Source organism: Eucyclogobius newberryi, unplaced genomic scaffold (genome assembly GCF_026437365.1).
Source record: "Eucyclogobius newberryi isolate DKJ021-1_F unplaced genomic scaffold, fEucNew1.0.hap1 SCAF_10, whole genome shotgun sequence".
NCBI classification, from domain to species: Eukaryota; Metazoa; Chordata; class Actinopteri; order Gobiiformes; family Gobiidae; genus Eucyclogobius; species Eucyclogobius newberryi.
Window position 1 is genome coordinate 26,528,533 of NW_027315724.1, and position 23,792 is coordinate 26,552,324.

General features: G+C 39.6%; 1 protein-coding gene across 1 annotated transcript; it reads left to right on the forward strand.

The window, feature by feature from the left end:
- Positions 1-470: 470 nt before the first annotated feature.
- axl (AXL receptor tyrosine kinase) lies at positions 471-23,693 on the forward strand. The gene is made up of 20 exons (XM_072452817.1): positions 471-679; positions 4,235-4,445; positions 4,785-4,885; positions 4,965-5,147; positions 6,747-6,827; positions 6,908-7,041; positions 9,048-9,225; positions 13,634-13,773; positions 14,261-14,405; positions 14,489-14,506; positions 15,804-15,933; positions 16,872-16,963; positions 18,441-18,536; positions 18,889-18,966; positions 19,153-19,245; positions 19,850-19,971; positions 20,676-20,785; positions 21,130-21,289; positions 21,368-21,504; positions 21,812-23,693. Exons 1-20 carry the CDS (start codon positions 565-567, stop codon positions 22,260-22,262), a joined length of 2,775 nt encoding a protein of 924 aa, XP_072308918.1. The 5' UTR covers positions 471-564; the 3' UTR covers positions 22,263-23,693.
- Positions 23,694-23,792: the final 99 nt, after the last annotated feature.

Below are 23,792 nucleotides of genomic sequence, written 5' to 3' on the forward strand. Positions count from 1 at the left end.
GTTGTACTGCCCGCGGTGGACGTGCGTAATTAAAAAGCGAATGGGGGATTGTATAGAGACAATCAGCATGCCGCAGGGTCACTCACATCCTCAAAGCGAAGCAGCCATGCTCAGCAGGACGACGAGGAGGAGGAGCAGGAGGAGGAGGAGGAGGAGGAGGAGGAGGAGGAGGCAGGGGGAAGAAGTCGAGTTGAGGAATTCGAATCTTGTTTGAAGGAGGAGAGGGAAAAGAAAAGAGCCAAGGGGACTGTCTGAGCGAACCGGTTGCGGGCTGGAGCGAGACTTTGGACGAGGCGCGCGGCAGGAAACACGGGCTTCAAATACGCACGAGCGCTTGAGACGCGGGATCAACTTTGAACAACTTTATCTGATGTTTTTTGCGTGTTTTTTGAGTGTCGAGGATAACGTGCGCTTTTTGGGGATTTAAAAACAAGTTGAGTGAGCGAGCGCTGATTTTTTTTTTTTTTTGAGGGAAGTGAAACGTATTTGCTCTGTGGATAATCGCGTCTCCGTCAAGCAAAGGAGACGTTTTAAAAGCTCTTTGAAAGTTGCCATGTTTGTGAGATGACCACGGCGGTGCACCTAAAACGTCTTGCCTCCAGAAGAGCCATGAGCGCATCTGTCCTGCTGCTGTGTTGCCTGCTCGCGCTTGGTTTTGGCCCCGTGAAGCCACTGACAGGTAAGAAAGATCCTCGACCTGTCCTAAAGTCATTGTCCAGGCTGAGTTTGAAGCGTTAAAAGACCATGGCGAGCAATTAGTCCAGCTTTTTCTCCCGACTCGCAGCTCATTCATGCAATTTGCTTTGAGGTGGAGAGGCAAACCACAGCTGAGTTCCTTCAGCATCTGGGGACATGATTTCGAGACTCGTAAAAGCACGAGCAACAAAAGAAAACAAACACACAGTTTATAGAACGATCTTGCATTTTTGTGGTGTTGAAAAGGTCAGGATGGTGTGAGACAATAGACTATTACTATCCTAGATCAGTAGCCTATGTTTTCTACATTGCCTGTTACAGTATGAGATCTATAAGGTTTTTTTGGAAAAGCATCAGAAGGCCTCAATGTTGTTCTAATCCAAAGCAAGCATGGGTAGATTATGTTGGGGGGGGGGACCATGTAAAAATTAGCACAACAGTGAGATGATATCACACGTCACAATGGCCTGATAAAAGTCATTTTATTATGATTTTATTTATGATTTGTAATTTGCTGTGTTAAAAGTGCACAATGTAACGTATCTGTTAGTCTCCATGGAGATGTTATTCATTTGGAGTTTCCAATAATGGCTAAGTGACAGAGTGGCTGCATTCTTGTGTCAAAGTACTAGTATGTGTAAAATACTTTATTCTTTAGACTTTATTCTTTAGAATTCATTCTTTAGACTTTATTCTTTAGACTTTATTCTTCAGACTTTATTCTTTAGACGTTATTCTAATGGGGAAAAAGTACTGACTTTTGGTAATTCATTATGCAGTCAGTATTAGTAATGCATTACGCAGCCACTCAATAAACAAACTTGGATTCACTTATATGTGACTGTCTCCATGGATAAGTTTAATACCGTACTGTGACACTTTCCAGGCAAAGAAATAACTTGTTCTAGGACATGCAGGTGGCATTCTCTACTCGAGAAAAATAACAGTGCACCTTTAAATAATGTATCATTACAGCTTGTATCATTTGCTACACATTGTGCAGTGTTAACAAAAACTCTCTTCTGTCAGGCTCTTGTAGTTACATTTTTAAATCTTCAAACTGTAAGAAACACTTTTTGCTCTTTCAGTGCTCTTTCTGTTGTTTCAGGGGTAGAGCGTGTGTCATGTTCGGTCCTAAAATGAGAACCAATAAAAATCTGTCAGCTCATGTGTTTTGGTCATTATAGACCAGCTGTGTTGCCTGGGCCCCTAAAGTCTGCCTTTAGTATGACCAGGACAGAGCCAGATTACTGCACATCTCTATGATTTACAAGCTCAGAGTGAACGTTTTACTGTTGATTTTTTTTTCCTTGGAGGACTTTTGGGGGTTTTGCATTAGTTTGGGGGCCCAGGAGAGTGAGGAGGGGGTGCAGTGATTTGTTTTTTGTCAAACTGACTCAAACTAACAGGCACATGATGAATGGGGCAAGGGGGCAAAAGTGTAGCTGCGAAAAAGTTTGGGAGGGGAGGTGGCTAAATGTGTAGCGTTCATTTGAAGAAAGGCATGAAAAGGAGGCGAGATGAGAAAGGGCAAAGGCTCCATAGTGCATGGGAGGCTGAATGATGAGGCATTAAAAAGGCACTGGGAATAAGACAAATGCATGAACTGTGTTGGGTATTTGGGGAATGTGCCAGTCCAATGACATTTAACATGGGGGCAAAGACTCAGACACTATGGCACTACAGAAGGGAAGAAAATGTGTTGGACCTCGAGGGAGCTGCTGAGGACAAAAGATGAAGCCTAGATACATCATTTTGGTCAGCCTCTATCACGCCACACATAAAAACACATATATACAGGTCAGGCATGTCTCTCCATCTCAGTGGGCTTTGTTGTGCTCTACAAGCCCTATTATGATATGAAAGCAGCATCAAGAGAGCGCAAAGAGGAAACTAGGTCCGCCTTTGTCAAATGTTGCACTGAAAACAACAAAGTCACAGGCATGCTGCACCCTGAAAGCACCCAGTCAAGTGTAAAAAATAAAGGGAGGCAGTGACTTTTAGTTCTCCAAAAGCGCAGATAGTGAAGGCGGCAAAGCTTCAAAGGGGGAATGTTTGAATATGCAGAGCGGCTTGTTTAAGTAATTAAATAACTTGGAACAACACGTAGGTCCACTCCATAAATCTACTCCCCCAAATGTGAATTGTGTGTGTTTGTGTGTGTTTGGGTCACTTGAGTTACCGTGGAGTCTCCCCTAGGGTCACAATGATGGAGTCAAAGTTCAAAGGTTGGCAGTGAAGCCGACTTGGAAGGTGGGCCGACAAGCTTGAGAGAATCTTTACAGACATGGCCCTATAAATCATTCATGGGATTTTCTTGCCGCAGGAGTCAAAACATGGCTCTTTTTTTTTTCAAATGGAGAAGTTACTGCGATATTTCAGTGTGAGAAGGGAAATGTTTGGGGCTGCAAGATTTATTGCAAATAAATCCAGGCCTCAATGTGTCTGGCCACAATTAGCAAATCGCAAAGGGTGCATTACATTTTCCACTAAGGATATGCAATATTGACAAAAATGAATTATGTCTCGATATTTAGTTTGGAGTATCCCGGACGATATTATGTAATATGACACAAAGGCAGACATTTCAACTTATACCCCTTTTTGAAAGTTTACAACATAACCTTTTCATGTTTTATTTGTAGCATTTAAAATAATAAAATTATATAAAAGATACTTGACAAGTTATGCACAAAAACACCATTATTCACAAAACACCATTCACGGTAATATCTATTTCAATATATATATATATATATATATATATATATATATATATATATATATATATATATATATATATATATATATATATATATATATATATATATATATATATATTGTGTGTGTTAAGTTCATGTAATTCATGTATTAATTTACCAACTATTCTTTCTAATAAGTGATTGCATATGGGCATGAATGCACTACTTTAATGGAATGAAAAAAGTCTTGATAAATGTTACTCCAGCTACATTTTTCTTGCTGCTTCACAGATGTTTTCGTGGTGTAGCCTTAACCATATTGAGTTGTGCACTGAGCTGGGTTCAGCCGAGCCAACAAGAGGCCTTTGTCCCCTATCAGCCCGTCCCACAGGTCGGCTCCTCTATCAGCAGGGACACCAGATAACTCCACTCTGTTTGGAGCAGGAATGATAATGCTGCATCTATGTGGTGCAATCAAAGTTAATTTGCAAACAAAACTAAATCCCTGAAGGTCATTAGAATATCAGTACTTAGTTTGCAGTAGGGCTGTTTCAATAATCAAATTTTAAAAATCAATTATTTCTGAATTTAGTCTTAAGCTTGAAGAAAAATATAATCATCAACAAATCATAAATTGAGATGAGTCAATAAGAGGAAAAAGAAAAATGTGCTGTTCTGTTTTCATAGACAGGTGGTGTTAATAGGTGGAACTAATTGGAACTAACAGATTTTAGTAGTTGGGATGTGTAGTAAATTTAATGCGAAAAGTGTCAAATTAATCTTCATTGTGTATGTGTGTGTATGTGTGTGTCTATAATCATGTTTAATTCTGACAGATTTGGAGTTTGAGCGCAGTCCTTCCACAGTCATCTCGTCTCTGGGGAAGCCTGTGATGATGCAGTGCACTCTGAAGGGGACGGGCAATGAGGAGGAGGACCCCCCTGATGTGCTCTGGCTCCGTGGAGGAGAGCCCCTTCAGTTTGCAGACACCACCCAGTACCAAGTGTTCACGGACAGCTACACCTGGACCATCATGAGCACTCTCAGGTGGGAGCACTCAGCCATGGCACCACATATCTGATCTGCCTCTGCAAGTGACATGCCTGACGGAAAACTGCCATGCATTTCCTACATGTTCAGTAGCTCAATATTTAGTTAAATTTTTGCAAACCCTAACCCTAAATCATTTTCTTGTTAAAAATATTACTATGGATATAATCAGTAAATTATATATGCATACATGAAAGCGGTATGGACAATGTTTAAACATACATAAAACAAGAAAAAGACAAACAGTGTAGGCTATACTTTATTCAATTATTAAATGATCTGTGAGCTTGTGTTGTTTCAGTGGAACATTCTTTGTCCCTGCTCTTTTCTAAACAGGATTGAGAAAGTCCAGCTGACTGATATGGGCTCATACCAATGCGCTGTCCTCATCGAAACTGAGCCAGCTTTTTCCAACGAGGGAAGCATTCAATTGGAAGGTGAGATTAACAAATGCCTAAATTAACAATTATTGCTGGATACAAAAATGTGAAACAAAATCTTTGTATGTATTTACAGGACTACCTCATTTCTCCGTGGAGCCTCAACACACAACTATAGTGGCCAATCTGTCATTGAGCCTGCGCTGTGTCGCCCATGGGCCCCCTGAACCGGTCCGTGTCATCTGGCTGCAGGATGGAGTTCCCCTCAATGCTTTAAGTGACCCAGTGGCCCTGTCCCCCTCCACACTCAATATTACAGGTACCTACATATGGGTATACCTTTACTTGTAATAGAGGGAGCTTGTGAAGTCAGTGAGCAGGTGCTGTTTTGTGTTTTGTCTGTGGATAAATGCAGATGACATACGGTAATAGACAAGTGACAACTATATAAATAATACTAAACACTACATGACGATCTATAAAAGGAGAAGTAAAGGATTCACTGTTTGTCTCAAAGCAAACCACAGTGCCAGCTCACAGACTGCTGTGAAGTCCAGTGGTAGAGCCACATGAATGAGTCATAGAGGAAGGAGTGAGCAAGAGGCAGCAGCAGTGAGGTTTGACTCATAAGAACAGGTCGGGACTGACCAGGCCCCTTTGACGGTAATCTACGCTCACGTCTCAGGAATGGACAGCTGCTCTGGCCCACCGCAAGTCCAGACTAAGAAATACAAAACAATCAATAAAGTGGAGTACACAACATGCACCAGCTGTGTTATTTACAGCAGATGTAAATTTCCTTGATTTTTCTCACTCCACTTATATTCTAGTTTGTATTCTATGTTCTATGTTCCTGGAATATGACCACATTGTATAAGTACATTTTAAAAATTGGCTTGATGTTGTAATTCCTTGTGTGAGCTGTCAGTCTCACCCAACTTAGCATCTTGACGCTAACCCACTTTTGGATCCCCTTGTCAGTTCTAGTGGCAGCAAAAGTGGTAGATTTTGCACCTGAAGTTGCAAAGTCAGTACTCTACTTTCACTGAAAGAAAGTTGAGTCAAGAAGAAGCTCACCTTTTTTTTTTAGACTCAACTAATAACATTAAGGTGTTGTTTCCTGCTTCTTATGAGCCTTTAGGTAGATAGTTATGTAATTTTGGCTAGAGATTCACATAAGTCAGTGGTCACTTCCGTCCTTTTCCCTCTCCCATAACTCCGAGCTTCACAGTGCTGACCCGCTCCTTCCCCAGCACAATGGTGGCATGGTGTCAGCAGCCGCACACAGCAGATTTGTGCCTAAGCCTGTAGTGGTGCTGGGGCAAAGCGCAGGGGTCACGTGTTTGTGAGGAGCGGGGCAGTGATGGAATGTGTCATGAGTGAGAGCTGTGAGTCAGTCAGATCCACTCTGTCATGTGTGTCCATGTGTGTAGCTCTTTACAATAAGCGAACTTTGCCTTGTAGACTGGGACACAAACAGTATCATCAATATAACACAGAAAAAGACAATTTAGAAGCAAAATGTATTCATTTTAATTCCCCAAACCCCTACACCTAAATATAAATGTTTATTACTCGAAAGTTTGATTAAAAAAGTTGGTCACATGAGGAAAGATGAGCTGATGTTAATAAGCACCAATAATTATTAAACCATTGTTTTTTCAAACACTAAAATGTAACACTGCAACATTCCTAATAACTAATGATATTTGTGTAGTTGCATCTGCTTCTTAGAATGTATACTAGATTTTGTTGTTGGTGTTGCTGTTGTTGTTGTTGTTGTTGCTGCTGTTACTGTACCAAAACTAAAGTTGTTGAGAATCCATGCCATATGAAATACCGAGCATTGCACTGCAATTCAAAACATAATTTTACAAAGTGTATGAAAAATGTTAATGTTGTCTTGTGTGTTGTCCAGGTCTAAACCGAACCAGCTCTTTCTCCTGCGAGGCCCATAACCGAAAGGGCGTGGCCACCTCTGGCTCAGGTGTCATTACAGGTAGGTTTCTTGGATATGTTTACACTTTTTTTATTGTCATACTTTTTGTCCAAATAAGTATCTTATCCTGTTTCCATTAGTGCTGCCATCTCAACCCAGAGACCTCAAAGTGGTGGAGATCACTCAGGAGAGCTTTCGTGTGACCTGGCAACCTGGGTTTGGAGGCGACTTTCCCATAATCCACTGCTCTGTTCAGGTGAGACAATGCAATGCAGTTAAATGGAAGTCAATACAACAGGCAAAACACAATTTTACACGATACAAAAGGGGCATTTGTGGAGCTTCTTTTAAAAGAATAAGACAAAGCTTTTCTTTTCTCCAAACTCTTCCTAAACCCCTCCCTTATTTATCCATGTACCTCTGGATCATGTTTCAGTTTGGGAAAGTGGCCTCCTGGACAAACCCAGAACCACTCCCTCTCTCTCTGTCTCTGCCGCTAACTCTGTTCTGATTTTTTTCTCCTGGTAGAGGCAGAACTTACAGCACCACCCTTAAAAATCTGGTTCTAATAAAGCTGCCCCTCATACCTCCATGGCCCCCGCCCCTCGTTCGCTCTCACTCTTGGCTCAACCCTGGCTGGGGAACAAGGAGAGGGGCTGGCCTCAAAATGGGGCAAACGTGAATGTTAATGGCTCTTTGTGTGGACAAAAGACATTTGGAAAAACTTGAACAAAGCCAAACTTTTCTTCTGTGAAAAGGACTGACTGAGACAGTTATCTACCAGTAATGAAACTTTAAAATGTGTTCACAATTCAATTATGTAGGCTGTAGTACAATATTCTCTATTCACATTTACTGTCCTAGTCCATAGTAGTTTGCATTATTGATTTGGTACAGTCAGATATCTCTTCATTTACATTTACATTGGTATATAGATTGGGAAGATAGAACTTTATGGTTTGCTTTGATAGACCAAAATTTTACAAATTACTAGTAACACAAACTCAGAACTGTGACATTAAGTAGTGCTGTGTAAAGAAGCAATTATCCTTAACCAATGTTCAACAGCATGAGTAATTCTTAAGTATTACAAGAATGTCAGTGCTTCCTGAAGAGACAGTTCACGCTCAACAACTGAAAGGAAAAGGGTATTAAGAGAGAATGTTAAACTTTAAACAAATCTGCAAATGCTCATAAAAGATATAATTTTTCTTCGAGTAACACTTTGGGAATGCAAGTTGTACCGTGACTCAGCGATGATTGTTACAATTGAATTAGCTGCACTTGATGTTTAGGTTTGGATTGTGATTCATCGCAGTAGGAATGACCTGCCAGACTGCTTCTGCCTTTTACACACTCTTGTCTCTTAAACTTCATTGTTGAATCAGGTTATACCACAACTTCTTGCACACACACAACTTACCTGTTTGAGGCAAGGTGACTGTAAAGAATACCACCCTCTCAGGAGCTATTTGTTAGTTAACAAGGAACTATGGGAAAAGAGCCAAAACAGCCACTTTAATGTGGTTTATAAATTGCTGTAATCCAGCTTTTTTCTGCACCATGTTCCAATTTAAAAGTGTTTACAACAGAAGCTTGTGCAGAGGTAGCAGTTTTTTAGCTCTAATCTTTGATGAGTGTTGTTTTGAATGCACCTGGCTGAGCCCGGTGGAAAGCACAAACGCATTATGCCATTTTGACTGTTACACATTATAACTACTTTTAGACTAGACTATAAAAGTGGAAAGTGGAAAAGATGAAGCTCCCAGCGACGAATGATGTAATTTTAAAGCCCTAGTACGCAACTTTTTAGCCTCCAAAATATTTGACTACAATAAAAGCCTTTTTTTATTTAGTATGTTTTCATTGCACTAAAGTGCACAAAGCTGGCGCTTATTTGGCCTGAAGGTGCCTCCACTTGCTTGTTTCCAATGAAAATAGTGTTTCTTTTTGTTATAAAATTCCACAGTGTGGCATAAGGCGCTATCTCCAAAATGACATAAATTTGGTTTAAGTACGGTAAATGTCAATTGCAATGCCAATTTTTCATCTGGTCTCTTTATGCTTGCTTTGGACAAAATACATCTATATATTTGACCCCAGGCTTTTAAAAATATGTATTGCAATGAGATTTAAGTTAGAGGAAAGGCATCTGGGGTAAATTTTGTGGCCATTATCTTAAATGTGAAACTTTGCACAGTGCAAGGCAGGTAATCTGTTATTTACTATCCCTAAAAAGTTAATATGCTGATGTTTATAGATGTTTTTCTGACATTACAGGCCATTACGTCTGGGACTGATCACATGATCCATGATCAGAACGTGAACATCCCACCAGCCACTTACCTGATCGAGGGCTTGGAGCCCCACAGCCTGTATGCGGTCAGGGTGTCCTGCCACAGCAGCCAGGGGCCGTCAGAGTGGTCGCCCTGGGTGGAACTCCGCACTAAAGAAGGAGGTGAGATCCCAGACTGATGTGAGACAGAGGTTTCATGTGTGTCAGTTATCCGCTGCTTTATGTTTTAAAACAAAGTATGTTCATGTAAGAATAGGCCCTTTTCACCAAACTGGCTAGTTTTGGCTGCCTTAAAACAGCGGAGCTCCACTTCCTGCTCCATTCATTCCTTATGGGAATTAGCAGAGTCTTGGTAAAATAAATCCATATTTAATGAACACAAAACAGAATGAGTCACAGATGGATAATCTGTAAAAATGTAAATATGTCACCGGAGGAAACCTACATGTTTATAAAAGTAAGTGGTTTTGTCTCTAAGCTAATGCTAACATACAATAAATGTAATCAATCAAATGTTAAAATAACACAAACTGAACAAACCTGTTTACAAAAACACTTTACTTTGCATTCTATGTACTTTTATCAAGTTTGTGTTATATTTAAGTTAATGTATGCTAGCCTTTAGCTTTGAGACAAAAACACTTTTATAAACATGTAGGTTTCCTCCAGGGACATATTTACAAGGTACGTAAAGGGTTTGACATGCTGCCTGTGATTATCCTTCTGTTACTTGCTCTCCATTTTGTGTTCATTAACTATTTATTTATTTTAGCAAGACTAAAGCTGTATGTTAAGAAAAAAAAAAATGTTTTTGATGTTAGATCCGGTACTAAAGTATCTGGTGTGAATCCAGGTCTGAGCACTATAAGATAATACCCTTACCATGTTAGATAGGGGCAATGCCTTGGCGGAAGTTTGAATATCTGAATTCATGTTTGAAAGTCACTTAAGATGATAGATACGAAAGATGGAAAACTGTGACAATACCTTCTCAAATGTATTACTCTGTGCATTTACCTTTTTGGAATTGAATGCATACCGCAAACTCAACGACAGGGACACATGAAATCAAGTTACCCTTACTATGTTTAAATTGCCTCTCGTTCTGTGTGGGTGACACTTGCCAGGCCCAAGTGAGCCTCTTCATTTCAAATGTAAACCTAAATGTCAGACAGTAGTATTAAGAGCAGTGTGAGTTGATGGAGGGCAGGAGGCACAAACGACTGCTTAACGTCTTAGTTTATACAGAGGTGGGATTTTCCATGCCAGCTCATGCTCCTCTCTCAGCCTGTGAACAGGAATGGAAACAGTGTATGGGGGAAGATATGTTGCTGGACGGACAAGGGGCGGTTCATGGGGAGTTATGATTCGCAGAGAGCATTTCCCATTAACAGAAAAATACAGAAGTAGCAAGTAAAGTTAGAAAAAGAAACACAAAAACTTACATTTTGACACATTAACTTCCCTTAATGGTTTCTCTATTCATTTTACACCTATTTAATTAAAGCATGATGAAGTCATGATTAGATTATGTCAGTGGTCTGAAGGAGTTCAGGAGGAAAGTGGAAAGGGGGAGTGGAAAGGGGAGCGGCGCATACTGGAAGATCTTTTGAGTCTTGAGATGACATATTTAACTAAACATTCACATTATTCCTCCAGTCTTTTGTTGAATTAGCCCTGAAGACCCTATGTATCTTATTAGTATTTCTTATCATCTATAACTCTGTACTAGTGTCATCCTGGCACAGACTTCGCCATACGCTCCTCCTCCTTCACGTGCTATTTCACTTCATGAATGCAGCTCCATTCCCATAAATTTCTGTAACGGCTTTCAAGAACACTGGAAAAATATGTTCATGTATTTTCCTCTTCATCGACAAACTTGTTTCTCGCTTTTTAAAACAAGCACAACTATTTTTTTTTACTTTTTAATCCACTTGTGCCGCTCTAGTACTTCATCCTTTCATTTCTTGCCCTGATGTGACCTGTCATTTCTCTTTCCAGAGCGTCAACTGGCCGCTGTGGGAAAATAGTGGGTTGTTGGTGGGACGGTCGCACGGGGGGAAGGGACTGCTTTGTCAAAATACTTGTGCAGCTTTTTTCCCAAAGCCCGTCCTGATCCCAGAAGGAGCAGAGCAGAGAGGGAGACAGAGAGGGAGGGGCGCAGTCTGCTGGGGGAGAGGAAGCAAGGTGACCTGAGTGGCCCGACTAAGCTGACTTTATCAGCTCTAGACATGTTCAGCAAACATGACGTTTATCAACTCTTTTTAGATTTAAAATAGCTACCTCGAAGATGTTTTTATAATGTAATCTTGACGAGAAAACAATAATATTCTAACAAAAAAATTACAGTCAACCTTCAGCTGTTCCTCCAATAACCTGCGTTTGAACAGTGAGAACATGCAATGGTTTATAATGCAAAGGATTTCACCAAAACACATAAATGTATGGCATTAAACATATCTATCTCCATGGAGACAAGCAAGTTACAAGAATCCATGTTTAAATTTTTAGCCATGAAACACCTTTAATTGAATATTGACTAAGACTGCCCAATTCCGTTTATTGTTAACGTTTAAACCTTCCCGTAAGAATTGATAAACTAATTCAATAATCCCATGTATTTCAGAACACGTTTGTACAGATCCAAACCACAGTGTAGTTTTATGTAGAAAAAGACGGGACATGTTGTTGTTTGTGGAAGAAATGATGGATTTGCAGCTCTAATTAAGACCCGATTGATACATTTATATATAAAGCAAAACCATCTCCATGGAGACAAGCAGGTGACAGACCCCCACCAGAAAAAAACTCGCTGTATAGCTTTAACTAATTTCTAATGAATTCTACTGTAGTCCAGAGAGTTTGGTTTGGTTTGGATTGAACTTGGATTTGAGTAATATTAATGGTATGTTTCATGAATCAGCCACAAATGTGTTACATTATATCAGTCGATGCCCTGAACCAGTTTCAATCCCACCATAATTACGGTACTGGCTGTGACTCACACGTGTTAATCCTCTTTAATGCCACTATCAGCTAAAATCCGACCACATTCATTTAACTTCTCAGACAATGCAGCTTTACAGTGATAGTATGTATAGGATATTAGCTAGTGACACGTGAAAACACTGACACTGATCTTGTCTTGATATGAAAAAGAACGGGGTCTGTTTTCATTCATGGAAAAAGTCATAGTTCTGACTCATAGTTATTCACATTTTGACCCCTTTCCTTATAAATGTTGACTCATATCAGCTGTTTTCAAGTACGTTCATTTTAACTGAAAACAACTGCTGCATGTGACAAATAGTCACACATAATAGGGTGTGTAACGGTAGCCTTTGGAGGATGCTGATGTTAACTCCTAATGGTTTAACTAATTGTCACCAGAAGTGCTGTTTTCTTAGCTTTGGACCAGCCTCTTTAATGTGGAAGACAAAGAACATACACTAACTGCGGTTCTCCCATTAGCCACAAGATTCAACTTTATGGTTCTGGAAATGTTTATTATAGCATGTTACATACTGTGAAATGTTTTGATTTCTGCCAAGGCAATAAGTGGCATTCATTTAGCATTTCAAGAGCCGTTGATTAAAAAATGTTTTAAGGAAAGTTGTTTCAGAATTTGACCTACTTTTTCTAGTTTTTTCTAGTCATATCTTTGTAGTAGCCATATACAATGACCAATCCACTAATTTGAATACATACTTTCCCCAGCCTTATGGCGGTTGTCCACAGAATTGAGTCACGTGCAGTAAACAAGGAGGATTTTAAGTAGATTGTGGGAAATAACAGCAAAAAAGAAAGGACATAAAGCAAAGAAGGGAGTGAGAGAAGGAGGTGAGAGCGCAGAGACAGCGACCGAGTGAAGGTGGTTGTTTTTGTTGCTGCCGACTGAACGGGGATCACATATGGAAACAATCAGCTCCGAAACGCTTCCTGATAACATCATCCAGAGAGGCAGGGTCGTGTTTCTCCAACTCACACTGTATTCAGAGTATGTGCAAATGCTAGATTTTCACCTCCCAAGAAAAAAAAAGTTGACAACCAGACAAAGTGGCCCCAACTCTGTAGTGATAGGCTCAGAGAGTAGGCTATAGAGCAATGCAGTCTCACAAATATGCAGATTCTTTAGACTATTTTGAGCAAGGATACATCTCCTCTGAGTATATGTGCTGCCAGCAACATATTTTACTACATTTGTTAAGACAAAACAGAACTGACAATGACATGTAGGAGTCGTCATGTCTGAGAAAAAGGGAGAAGCACAGATCCTGCCTTATTTGTCTAATGAAGCCAGTCATTGCCCGCTCTATGGAGTGTTGGGCCTTCTGCTGTCGTCACACACCGAAGGATTCAGCCTGTCAAAACAACACACGCCTGGTTAACCTACAGTCCACGCTGGAAGTGTCCTCCTCTGGAAGTGTCCTCCTCTGGAAGTGTCCTCCTCTGGAAGTGTCCTTCTCTGGAAGTGTTCTCCTCTGCTAAATTTAGACTCTCACTCCTGAAGACTGTGTCTAAAGTCAAATGCTTTATTGATAATTTTTTTTATTTTTGTGTGTTGTAGTGCCAGAAAATCCACCAGTAAACGTGAGTGCTGTGCTCAATGGGACAGAGGTGCTCTTGACATGGCAGGAGCCTCAAGGGAAGCTCAATGGAGATCTGCAGGGCTATATGGTGGAGTACAGCACACCTGCCCAGCAACAGGTCAGTTTGGGGCAATCCTTATCTAAATGATGGTCCCTTCATTTGTGTTCTTGCCATGTTTGTTATCATAAGGCTGCAAATCGAGCAATTATAGATTGCAACAAGCACATGGGTGCACAAAAATGTAACACATTGTTCTTGTCAAACATTTGGATTAGATATTATACCAAGACCACACCTTTCTTTCTTTTTTCAGTTTTAACAAACAAGAATAGACACACACAAAAAAGATGATGAAAAAGAAAAGAACAACTCACGGAACAAATCACTTTTCATGTCCCTTCCAGTTTTAGGCCTAGATACATAGTCAGTTCTGAAATCAAGTGGTATGGCAATGTCCAAAAAAATCTGCATTGCTTTGTCAATCTCAGTCCAACATTTGTGAACAATAAGGACATTCCCAAAGCCCATGATAATAGAAAACATTTATGTTGATATGTGAGTTATTTATACTTTGTCCTTAACTATATTGTCTGTGTTTTTGTAGCTCACGGTGGACACAGGCCTAGACACAGAGCTGTCCATCAACCTGTCTGTCCCACTGTCCAATGTGTCTTTTCGAGTGTGCTCCTATACAGGGGCTGGACCAGGACCATGGACACCCACTCAGACTCTTATGCTCATTACACCAGGCCAGTAACAGCATTTCACACATATTGTACATTTTTAAACTTGCTAAATGCTAATATTTTACATTTCTCTTTCACTTCAACAGAAATGGAAGGAATGAAAGGTGAGTAAGTGCTAGTTTGGCAAAAAAATCTGACCGCTATCCTCTACTTTGACCTCTTTGAAAGGCTTTTTGACACTAATGGGAAGTGAGATCAGTGTTTTTCACCACACAACTTCCCTTTCTTATTTTCTGTCCCCAGTTCCTCTGTGAGCCTGTTAGTTACTTCTTCCTGAATATCTGAGAAAAAGGAAGAGAGGAAAGAGAAGATGCTTGAAGTGAGGGGGGGTTATCTGGTGACTGGCGGGTTGAATGAGGCAACGCGTCATAAATATTTATAGCAGGCCGGAACAGTGCTACAGCTTTGTTTGCTTAGTCTAATACGACTGATAATTGAAACAACAAGAGTCGTAGATAGAAACACTGAAGGAGTCAGGGAGAGTTGGAGAAGTCTGGTGTGAAAGTTACAGACAAACAGTGGGTGGAGGCTGTGGGAGACTGGAAATACATTTGAATGTGGCCAGTGGGACATCTCCACGCACATATTTACTGCAGCAGACAAGGGCACCTATTTTTAGAGAGTGAAGTTTGGTTTTAGTCTGACCAAAAGCAAGTCAGCCTCACCACATAAACATGTACACACTCATAACAATACTGTAGTTCATCCAAGAGTGACAGTGAGCAGTAACTAAGTAAGACATTTTTGAAGACAGTGAGACATCTCAAAAAGTTGAGATGTGTTTGCAAAAGTTAGAAAAAGTTGTAAAATGTGCTTAGATATGCTAATTGATTAGCATTTTATATAACTAACATTTTATATGCCGATAATAGGCATTTTACTCACAAGCCAACTATGGCTTTTACTAGTCACACCTGTATAGCTTTAAGCAGTACATGTTGTTATTTTATGACTACTACAAAATAAGTAAATACTTACAATTTAAATTTATAATTTAATATAAGTAAATACTAATAATTTGGTAGAATAAATCACAGTGGAAACTATCCAATCCTATCCACTTTATTTATATAAAACATTTCTTCAACAGAAACCGTTTCCAAAATGTTGCACAATACTTAAAATATATATAAACAAATATAATATATACGGTTGCTCTATTTAACTGTACTAGTCCTAAACAGTGGGGGAGTTTGGCCATGACTAATATTATTTTGGGACATATTTTTGAGGTCAAATTGAAAGTATACCAGATTTGGTCATTTGTCTTGTGTTAATGTCAAGCCCCTCCACTTCACTTCTGCGTTTGGCTAACTACACTTCTTTGACAAAAATACACTGTTCTAGCATTACACTATTTCCTGTTTTCTGGTTAACAACCCGTCTCCACTCGTCCCACAGGTGGATCTTCGCCCCCAGCCTTTTCCTGGCACTGGTGGTATGTGGTGATGGCTATTGCTGGAGCTGTGTCCATTGCTGTGCTCATGGCTGTTTATGTGGCCAAGCTGCGGCGAAAGGAGACGCGTTTCGGGTATGTATCATGGTCCCGCTCTTAGTGGCCAAAGCTTTGCCAAACCCGGAACCTACAGCTTTTACATTTCTTTAAGCTTGTCCCTTGATTCTGCATGCATTCTGAAATACTTGGACAGTGTAGGAAACATCTGTTCTGCGAGACCAACACTAATTTTATGAATTATGGACTCCTCAGCTGTGTTTATGCAGCTTAGACCAAAATGATCTGTTTTCACATTTTCAATTTAAATTTGTGTCTGTGCATCTATAGAACTGTAATGACTAGACAACAAAATCCCTCAAGTAATAGATAATATTTTGGCATATATATATATATATATATATATATATATATATATATATATATATATATATATATATATATATATATATATATATATATATATATATATATATATATATATATATATATATATATATATATATATACTTTTTTTTCTAAAACCAATCATTGGGAAAGCTTTGCTTTTCTATCACACACAAAGTTTACATGCACACTAGTCCAACTTTAACTTAAAAAAATACATGTAAATGCAGAACATTGATTGTAGGGCTTGTGATGATCTCAAATCACTGAAACAGAGTACTCCGATTGTACTCGCAGCACTACTGCATGTACTGTACAGTATTCATGGGTTTTAGCTTCCTGTTTATAGTCGTCATCTTTAGCATTTTCACCAAACGTATAATTTTTGGAAATGCCATTCAGAATCAGAATCAAAGGCTCTACACGTGAAATGGCCAACAATTCAGAATCAGAATCAGAATAGGGTTTATTGACAAAATTCACAGACATAGGAACCTGTCCTGGTGATTCGGTGCAACACAAACAACAAAACATTGAACACTACATTCACCTGTAGGTACACAACAAGAGGTTTTTTTTCCTGCCTCCTATTGTTTTTGTGCTTACTTATGTCATGTATGATTTCCTAGTGAGGCTTTTGAACCTATGATGGAGAGCGGGGAGCTGGTCGTCAGGTACCGAGCACGTCGCACCTACAGCCGGAGAACAACAGAAGCAACACGTAAGTCTAGTCTACAGATGTGACAAAAACAACCTCAGAGATATGTCATTAAGGGGGATTCACAATGAGTAGTTAGCAGGCCGAAACTTGCCTTTGAAATTCGGCAAAACACTCCAATACAAAAATGTCACATCAAAGCATGCTCAGTCTTGTCTTTGGCACAATTCCTGTGAAAGGAAAACTGCAGCTGCTGGCATGCAATGTGACACAAATGGAGGCATCCATCAGGTTTAACTCGCATTTCAAGACTAGTTTGTTCTATTATAACAAAAGACAGACTACACAATCTGAAGAGGACAAACAAATTCATTCTCCATTATGTGTTTATACCTACAAACACTGTTAAATTGCAACATAGTCACTACCTGTTCATGGAAGTGGATACTCAATATGTGTATGGACCAGCTATACATGTCTAAACTTGCAAAACACACCCTTAATGTGTAAAGCAAGATGGGTGATATGTAGATAACATGCAGTCTGACTGACTAGGAATTGCTTTGGGGAATAGACAAAAAGAGGTCAGCGTGGAGGGATTTAAGGTGGAATTTATGGCATTGACGTTGACAAGTACTTCAACACAAATTTGAATTCTGAGGTTCTAAGTGTTGCCCATAGGCTAATAGCTGGTCCTGCTAACGTGTGTTGAAACATGTCTGTGAGCGCACTGTTGTCCAGCAGCACGTGGCTGATTGATAGTGGGACAGCGCCCGAGAGAGCGCGAGAGCTGTCCTGTCATAGCCTTGTCCAGATATGAAAACACTGCATGCGGAATTGAGCTCAATTATTCAACCACAAGCTAAAATCCTCTGACCTCATCTCTGCCTATTAGGGTTGCAAAAGTAAAAAAAAAACAGATACTACACAATACTAAAACTAGTATCAAAACTAGATATGAATAAGTATCAATACAAAAAAACTGTTTTGTTATCATTGTCTTCAGTATTAGATATAAAGTCTCATCCTTAGTGTTGAAATTGACTTTGAAATTTTAGTATCGTGACAATACTATAACTAGACCCACTTTAGAGGCGTGTAGATTTTGTGTTCGTTCGTTTTTAGGTATTGATGTTGTCAAAAGTCATAAAACAAGTCATAAAAGGCCTGATTGAGATTATTTGGTCACGTCATAACGTTTGACTTGAAATTGGAGGATTGTGACAATATGGAGGAAAATAGGGTGAGGTGAAAATATTGAATAGAACAGAATAGAATAGAATTGCATTTGTCTGTTTCAAGATAAAACAGAAATGTGTCTCAGAATAGGACTCGCTCTACTATCTAAAATTTAAAAGTGTATGGGTAATTCAAATAAGACATTGCAAGTTCAGTCATAGTCACTTACCAAATTCCCCTTTATGTTACACAATAATGAAAACTCAAAGGTTTTTTGTGACTTTTGTGGTTTTGGGAAAGTCCTGCAGGGTAGTTGGTTCGTTTTTCTTGAAACTATAAAAAGTCTTCATATATGTTTCAGTGAACAGCCTGGGCATCAGTGATGAGCTGAAGCAAAAGCTGCAGGACGTCATGGTGGACAGACACAAACTGACTCTGGGAAAGACCCTTGGAGAAGGTGGGATGTGGCTCGAAATGTGTTTGGGGAAGGGGAGGAGGTTATATCAGTAAAAGTACAAGGAGTGTCTTGACAAACTGCAGCTTGAAAATGTAGTACATTCATCATTATGAAGTTGTTTTTGAAGAATAAATATGTTATTGCCTAATTTATAACAGGCTGACACGTATTTTTTTCCATATACATGACTTTACAATATATATTAATAAGTGTTTCTTTTCACTTTAATATATATTACTTTCCATTTGCTTAAGTTTTGTAATATCTATTTACAAAGAAATAGAATTGGGGTATATTGTTTCACTTCCTCTCTAGATCTGACTGTGTTTGATGTTTCCGTTGCTTGTTTTAGGTGAGTTTGGCTCTGTGATGGAGGGGCTGCTCACTCAAGAGGAGTCTGTTTTCAAAGTGGCAGTGAAGACGATGAAGAGTGAGTCGACTCAGAGCATTACAATGAGTGTCTTCTTTTTGGGAACACTGTCTAGTTCATAAGTTACTTGACAAACTATAAGGTCTAAGAGGCAGAAATCTGGCTTTCTAATCAGCAAACAATATCTAAGTCTGTGTGATTTGATTTTGAAGTAGAAAAATAAACGTATCTCTTGTTTCATCTTAGTTGCCATCTGCACACGTTCCGAAATGGAAGATTTTCTGCGTGAAGCGGCCTGCATGAAGGAGTTTGACCATCCCAACGTCATGAGACTTTTAGGTAAATCAAACAAATGTTGCAATTCAAAACTAAACAAGCTGGGTTTCAGATGACATCACAACATAGTATTGGCAAATATGATGGCCGCTATATTGTTAAAATGCTGATTTTGCTGTTGGTCGCTAGTGCAAAGACCAAATTGAACATTTGTGAATTTTCTTTTTGAATATTTAACCCACAAATTAAAAGTGCACTATGTGACTTTCTGTGCGGCATCTGTCACCTGCTTGTCTCCTTGGTGATGTTATTGATTTGCCTGGAATGTTCCACAGTATGAAATTACACGTATTTCTCTTGGATTTATTTAATTCTAGGTGTTTAATTGCAAATAATGATACATTGAAAAACTATCCACAGATCTGACTTGGACTGTTTGCGTCACCTGCTTGTCTCCATTTATATAGATACGTTTAATGACAAGGCAAAACAAACTAATATGGAGAAAAGCAGGTAGCAGACCCTCCACCATAAATGACATATTGAGGATAAACACTTAATTGACACAGTATGGATATTGAAATGAAAACGTTACAGCATGTAGAACTTGTCGAAAATGTGGAGTCTTTTATGCTGAGCGAAACCCAACAACTGCTTGTTTGTTCAGGTGTGTGTCTGCAGACAGTGGAGAGTGAAGGCTACCCGTCTCCCGTGGTGATCTTGCCCTACATGAAACATGGAGACCTACACAGCTATCTGCTCTACTCCAGACTTGGTGACTGCCCTGTGGTGAGTCCAATTTCCAACAATCAAAACGCCCAATCAGCTACACACTCACTGCACAAACACAGCACTTTATTGGTCCATTGAAATCTTTCTCTGTCAGCAGAATGGGATACAAAGGTGAGGCACTGGTCCCAGACACACCTTTTGACCCATATATCAAAATAACTTACAAAAGTAAAAAAGTTACAAAATTGCCAAAACACAAATATAATTGAGATGCACTGGATGAGAAAATATAACTATCTGCCACAATTATTTAGAGCAAGACAATTCGTAACAAAATTAATTTACGTTTAATTTGTATGTTCAACTTCAAAATTGAAGACAGCATTAGAAATGTTGTTCTGGAAACACCAAAATGAACATTTTCATTCCTGATCCATGGCTGGCCTCCTCAGCACAGCACGGAATACAATTCATCAATAGTGAAGTCACTTTTGGACAGAAAAGTGTTTTACGCTGCAAGTCCCTGCAGAGTGACTCAAGATACAAAGTTAATTAAAACATGACTAAAGTGTTCCATGGATTTGGCAAACATTTAGAAACACAATAGAGTTGAAGTGCTCTTCCCACAGGATCTGTGTTAAAGCAAGGGCAGCCAGTTCATGTTCACTCCACACAGCACATCTTCAGCGCCCCCTGCTGTTGAAAACATATAACACACTGTGTTTTGGACTGTGGTAATCCCTCTTTCCATTGCCCTACAGTACCTTCCCTCTCAGATGCTGGTGAAGTTTATGACCGATATTGCCCGAGGAATGGAGTATCTCAGTAACAAGAACTTCATCCACCGAGACCTCGCCGCTCGCAACTGCATGTAAGCAGCACACAGTTTCACTTCCTCCTAGAGTTCATCCTCTGTTATAGCTCATGTGATGAAAGACATCTTGTGAATATGTTTGACGTTAAACCGGAAAAAATAACAATTAGAAATATGAATAAAGGAAATTACATAACAATGAAAACATGCCATAACTGAATAGCATTTCTTTAACAGAATAAGACATCAGTAGGATACTTTTCTGTGCATGCCTTTGTCAAATGGAAGACCATTGTTTTCTGCAATATAGTGGACATTTATATAATACATAAAAACAGCTTTCTTTATTTGTAAAATTATATTTTTTATGCATAAAATTAATTCATATTTTTGTGTTTTAGGTTGAATGAGAACATGAATGTTTGTGTAGCAGACTTTGGTCTCTCTAAAAAGATCTACAATGGGGATTACTACAGACAAGGGCGGATCTCAAAGATGCCGGTTAAATGGATTGCAATTGAAAGCTTGGCTGATCGCGTCTACACCACAAAGAGTGATGTTGTAAGTAATCCTTGAAATGAATGTCACTAATTTAGTCTTGTTTTCCCTTGCACTAAAATCATAATATTCTTTCTTTAGTGGTCATTTGGAGTGACAATGTGGGAAATTGCCACTAGGGGACAGACGCCGTACCCTGGAGTGGAAAACAGTGAGATTTATGATTACTTGAGACAGGGCAACCGTCTCAAACAGCCTCCTGACTGTCTGGACAGCATGTGAGTGACTGCTCCTTCCCTGCAATTAACATATAGCTCAGAAAGTTCATCAGATTAGAAATGGACTGTCTTTACCTGTGGCATACCCTAATAGGCCAAGTAAATGCAGCTTTATCCTAAGATATACTGGTACATATTTTCCTTTCCTTTCTCTTGAGTTTTAATTGTAGTCAGTACATGGATCTGATTTATATCTAACATCACTAGTTCTACTGTATATTCTTCTTTTAAATGTCTCTTGTTGACTTGTGCAATGTGACTGCAATATAGTTCTAATTTTTAAATGCTCAATCTTTTCCATGTCCAGCTACACCTTGATGTTCTCATGCTGGCTTTTGAGTCCCAAAGACCGACCCTCCTTTGAGACACTGCGCTGTGAGCTGGAGAAGGCCCTGGACGATCTACCGGACACCCAGGACCCTGACGAAATCCTCTACGTCAACATGGATGAGTCGTCCATGGAGATGGGGGCTGTGGGAGGCCGTGACCCTAATGTGGGCCCCTTGCCTCTGTGTCTGAAAGGCCTGGACTCCGTCACTACTGTGGAGGTGCATCAACCGAACCGATACGTCCTCTGTCCACAGCACGAGACCAACCGGGCCCTCTTTGATTCCATGGAAAGTTTGGACATGCCCGTTTCATCTTCCACCGCCACTCTGCCCCTACAGCCCTCCTGCCACTCCACGCCAAACCTGACGCCGGCCCCGACCCCCACCGTGGAGCTGCTGGAGGACAGAGACAGGAGAGTGGCCTGGTAGTGCAGGCTCAGAACAATGAACTATTTACCGCCAATGTGCCCATATTGCGACTTTATTGACTGTAAAACACACAACGTGCCCGTATGAAATGCTTTTGCACAAACGTACTCTTGCCCACACCGCCGAAGACATTCCATAGAACAGAAGAGATGCAAAACACAGAACAAGCATAGCATTATGACCACCTGTGTATCAACAACATTAATTTGACTAGCACTGTTTCGTTCTTGGCCCACGTTTGAAACTAACAGATTGGAATTTTCCCCCCCACAACCCAGTGACGCCAAACAACAGGCAGTTTGTAATGGCGGCTATGCTAGCAAATGTTTACTTCACAATCAGGTCAGGAGTGGGCAAAATTATATTTAATATTACCTATGGGTATATAAGGATGGGCATTATTATATGATTCAAATTTTGATAGTATTGGGAATGTTCTTTTGAAGAGGTTTAAGATGAAATGTATCAACTTTTGTGATTCATTTTACAGACATATTGCCTTTGTCTGATAATTAAACTTCAACTTATATGTTTAATGGCATGTTTTAATTGACATAATATAGTCTGACTATCTTTATCAGGATAATCCAAAATATTCATTATTGTCAATATTGCCCACCTCTAGTTTTGGGGGGGAAATTACGCCCTACAGACCAATGCAGTTAAGACAATAAGCGCTGCAGTTTTGGAGATGCTGATGCAGTTGCCATAACAATCGGATCAAATCTGATTGTTCTGTTCCTATGATGTTCACTGCACACATTCAAGAGGACACACTGTCGGACAAGCAGTACCATTTCACCCCATCTCATTTTACATCTGTCTTTGAATGAAACTAAACATCTGTGAATCCAGCTGCACACTGCCATAATGCAAGGAACCCTCAGGACCAAAAGGACAATACCCGAATTAGCATTTCCTTTCATTTTTCTCCTTTTGGTTTTGTCTTTGCAACCATGCTTTGGATTAACAACAGGGCTGTAAATCCGAGTTGTCATAATTCATGTTAAGTTTCTTGCAAAGGAAAAGTGATTACATTGAAATGTCCACAGTCCACAGGGACACATACGATACTGAATAATACTCAAAAGTCTGGACACACAGTGTTTGGATGCCTTTACATTTGACAAAAGCAAAGTGTTATTGTTATACACTTTGTATGTGATGCTGATATGATTTTGCACTAATGTTTGAAAGTCTTATTTGTAAATGTTTACGTGTTGTTTTGTATTCTATACATGAATTCTATCATTTAGTTGACAATTATTCACGCCTTACAAAACATGACATTTATCCACCAAAAGGCAATGTCTGAGTAATGAGTGATCAAGTCATTCTGCTGCTCTGTTCTTTAGGGCTGTTTTTGCTTCTTCAAGCAGTCCTGAGCACCTCTCCAACAATGAGGCACTTAATTAAAAATGTATTTTTGTTTATATTGCCAATGAGATTTATAAACCACACATGTAAGGAGAAAACCTCTGACAAGGCTATTTAGATTGGTAACACACCAATGGTACTGTAAAACCTTTA

Bases quoted from the DNA above. Each gene is read 5' to 3' on its own strand.
- axl (XM_072452817.1), top strand. From the start codon at position 565: ATGACCACGGCGGTGCACCTAAAACGTCTTGCCTCCAGAAGAGCCATG. The intron at 4,446-4,784 runs GTGGGAGCACTC...TTTTCTAAACAG, and splicing joins ACCATCATGAGCACTCTCAG to GATTGAGAAAGTCCAGCTGA. The intron at 21,290-21,367 runs GTAAGTAATCCT...TTCTTTCTTTAG, and splicing joins ACACCACAAAGAGTGATGTT to TGGTCATTTGGAGTGACAAT.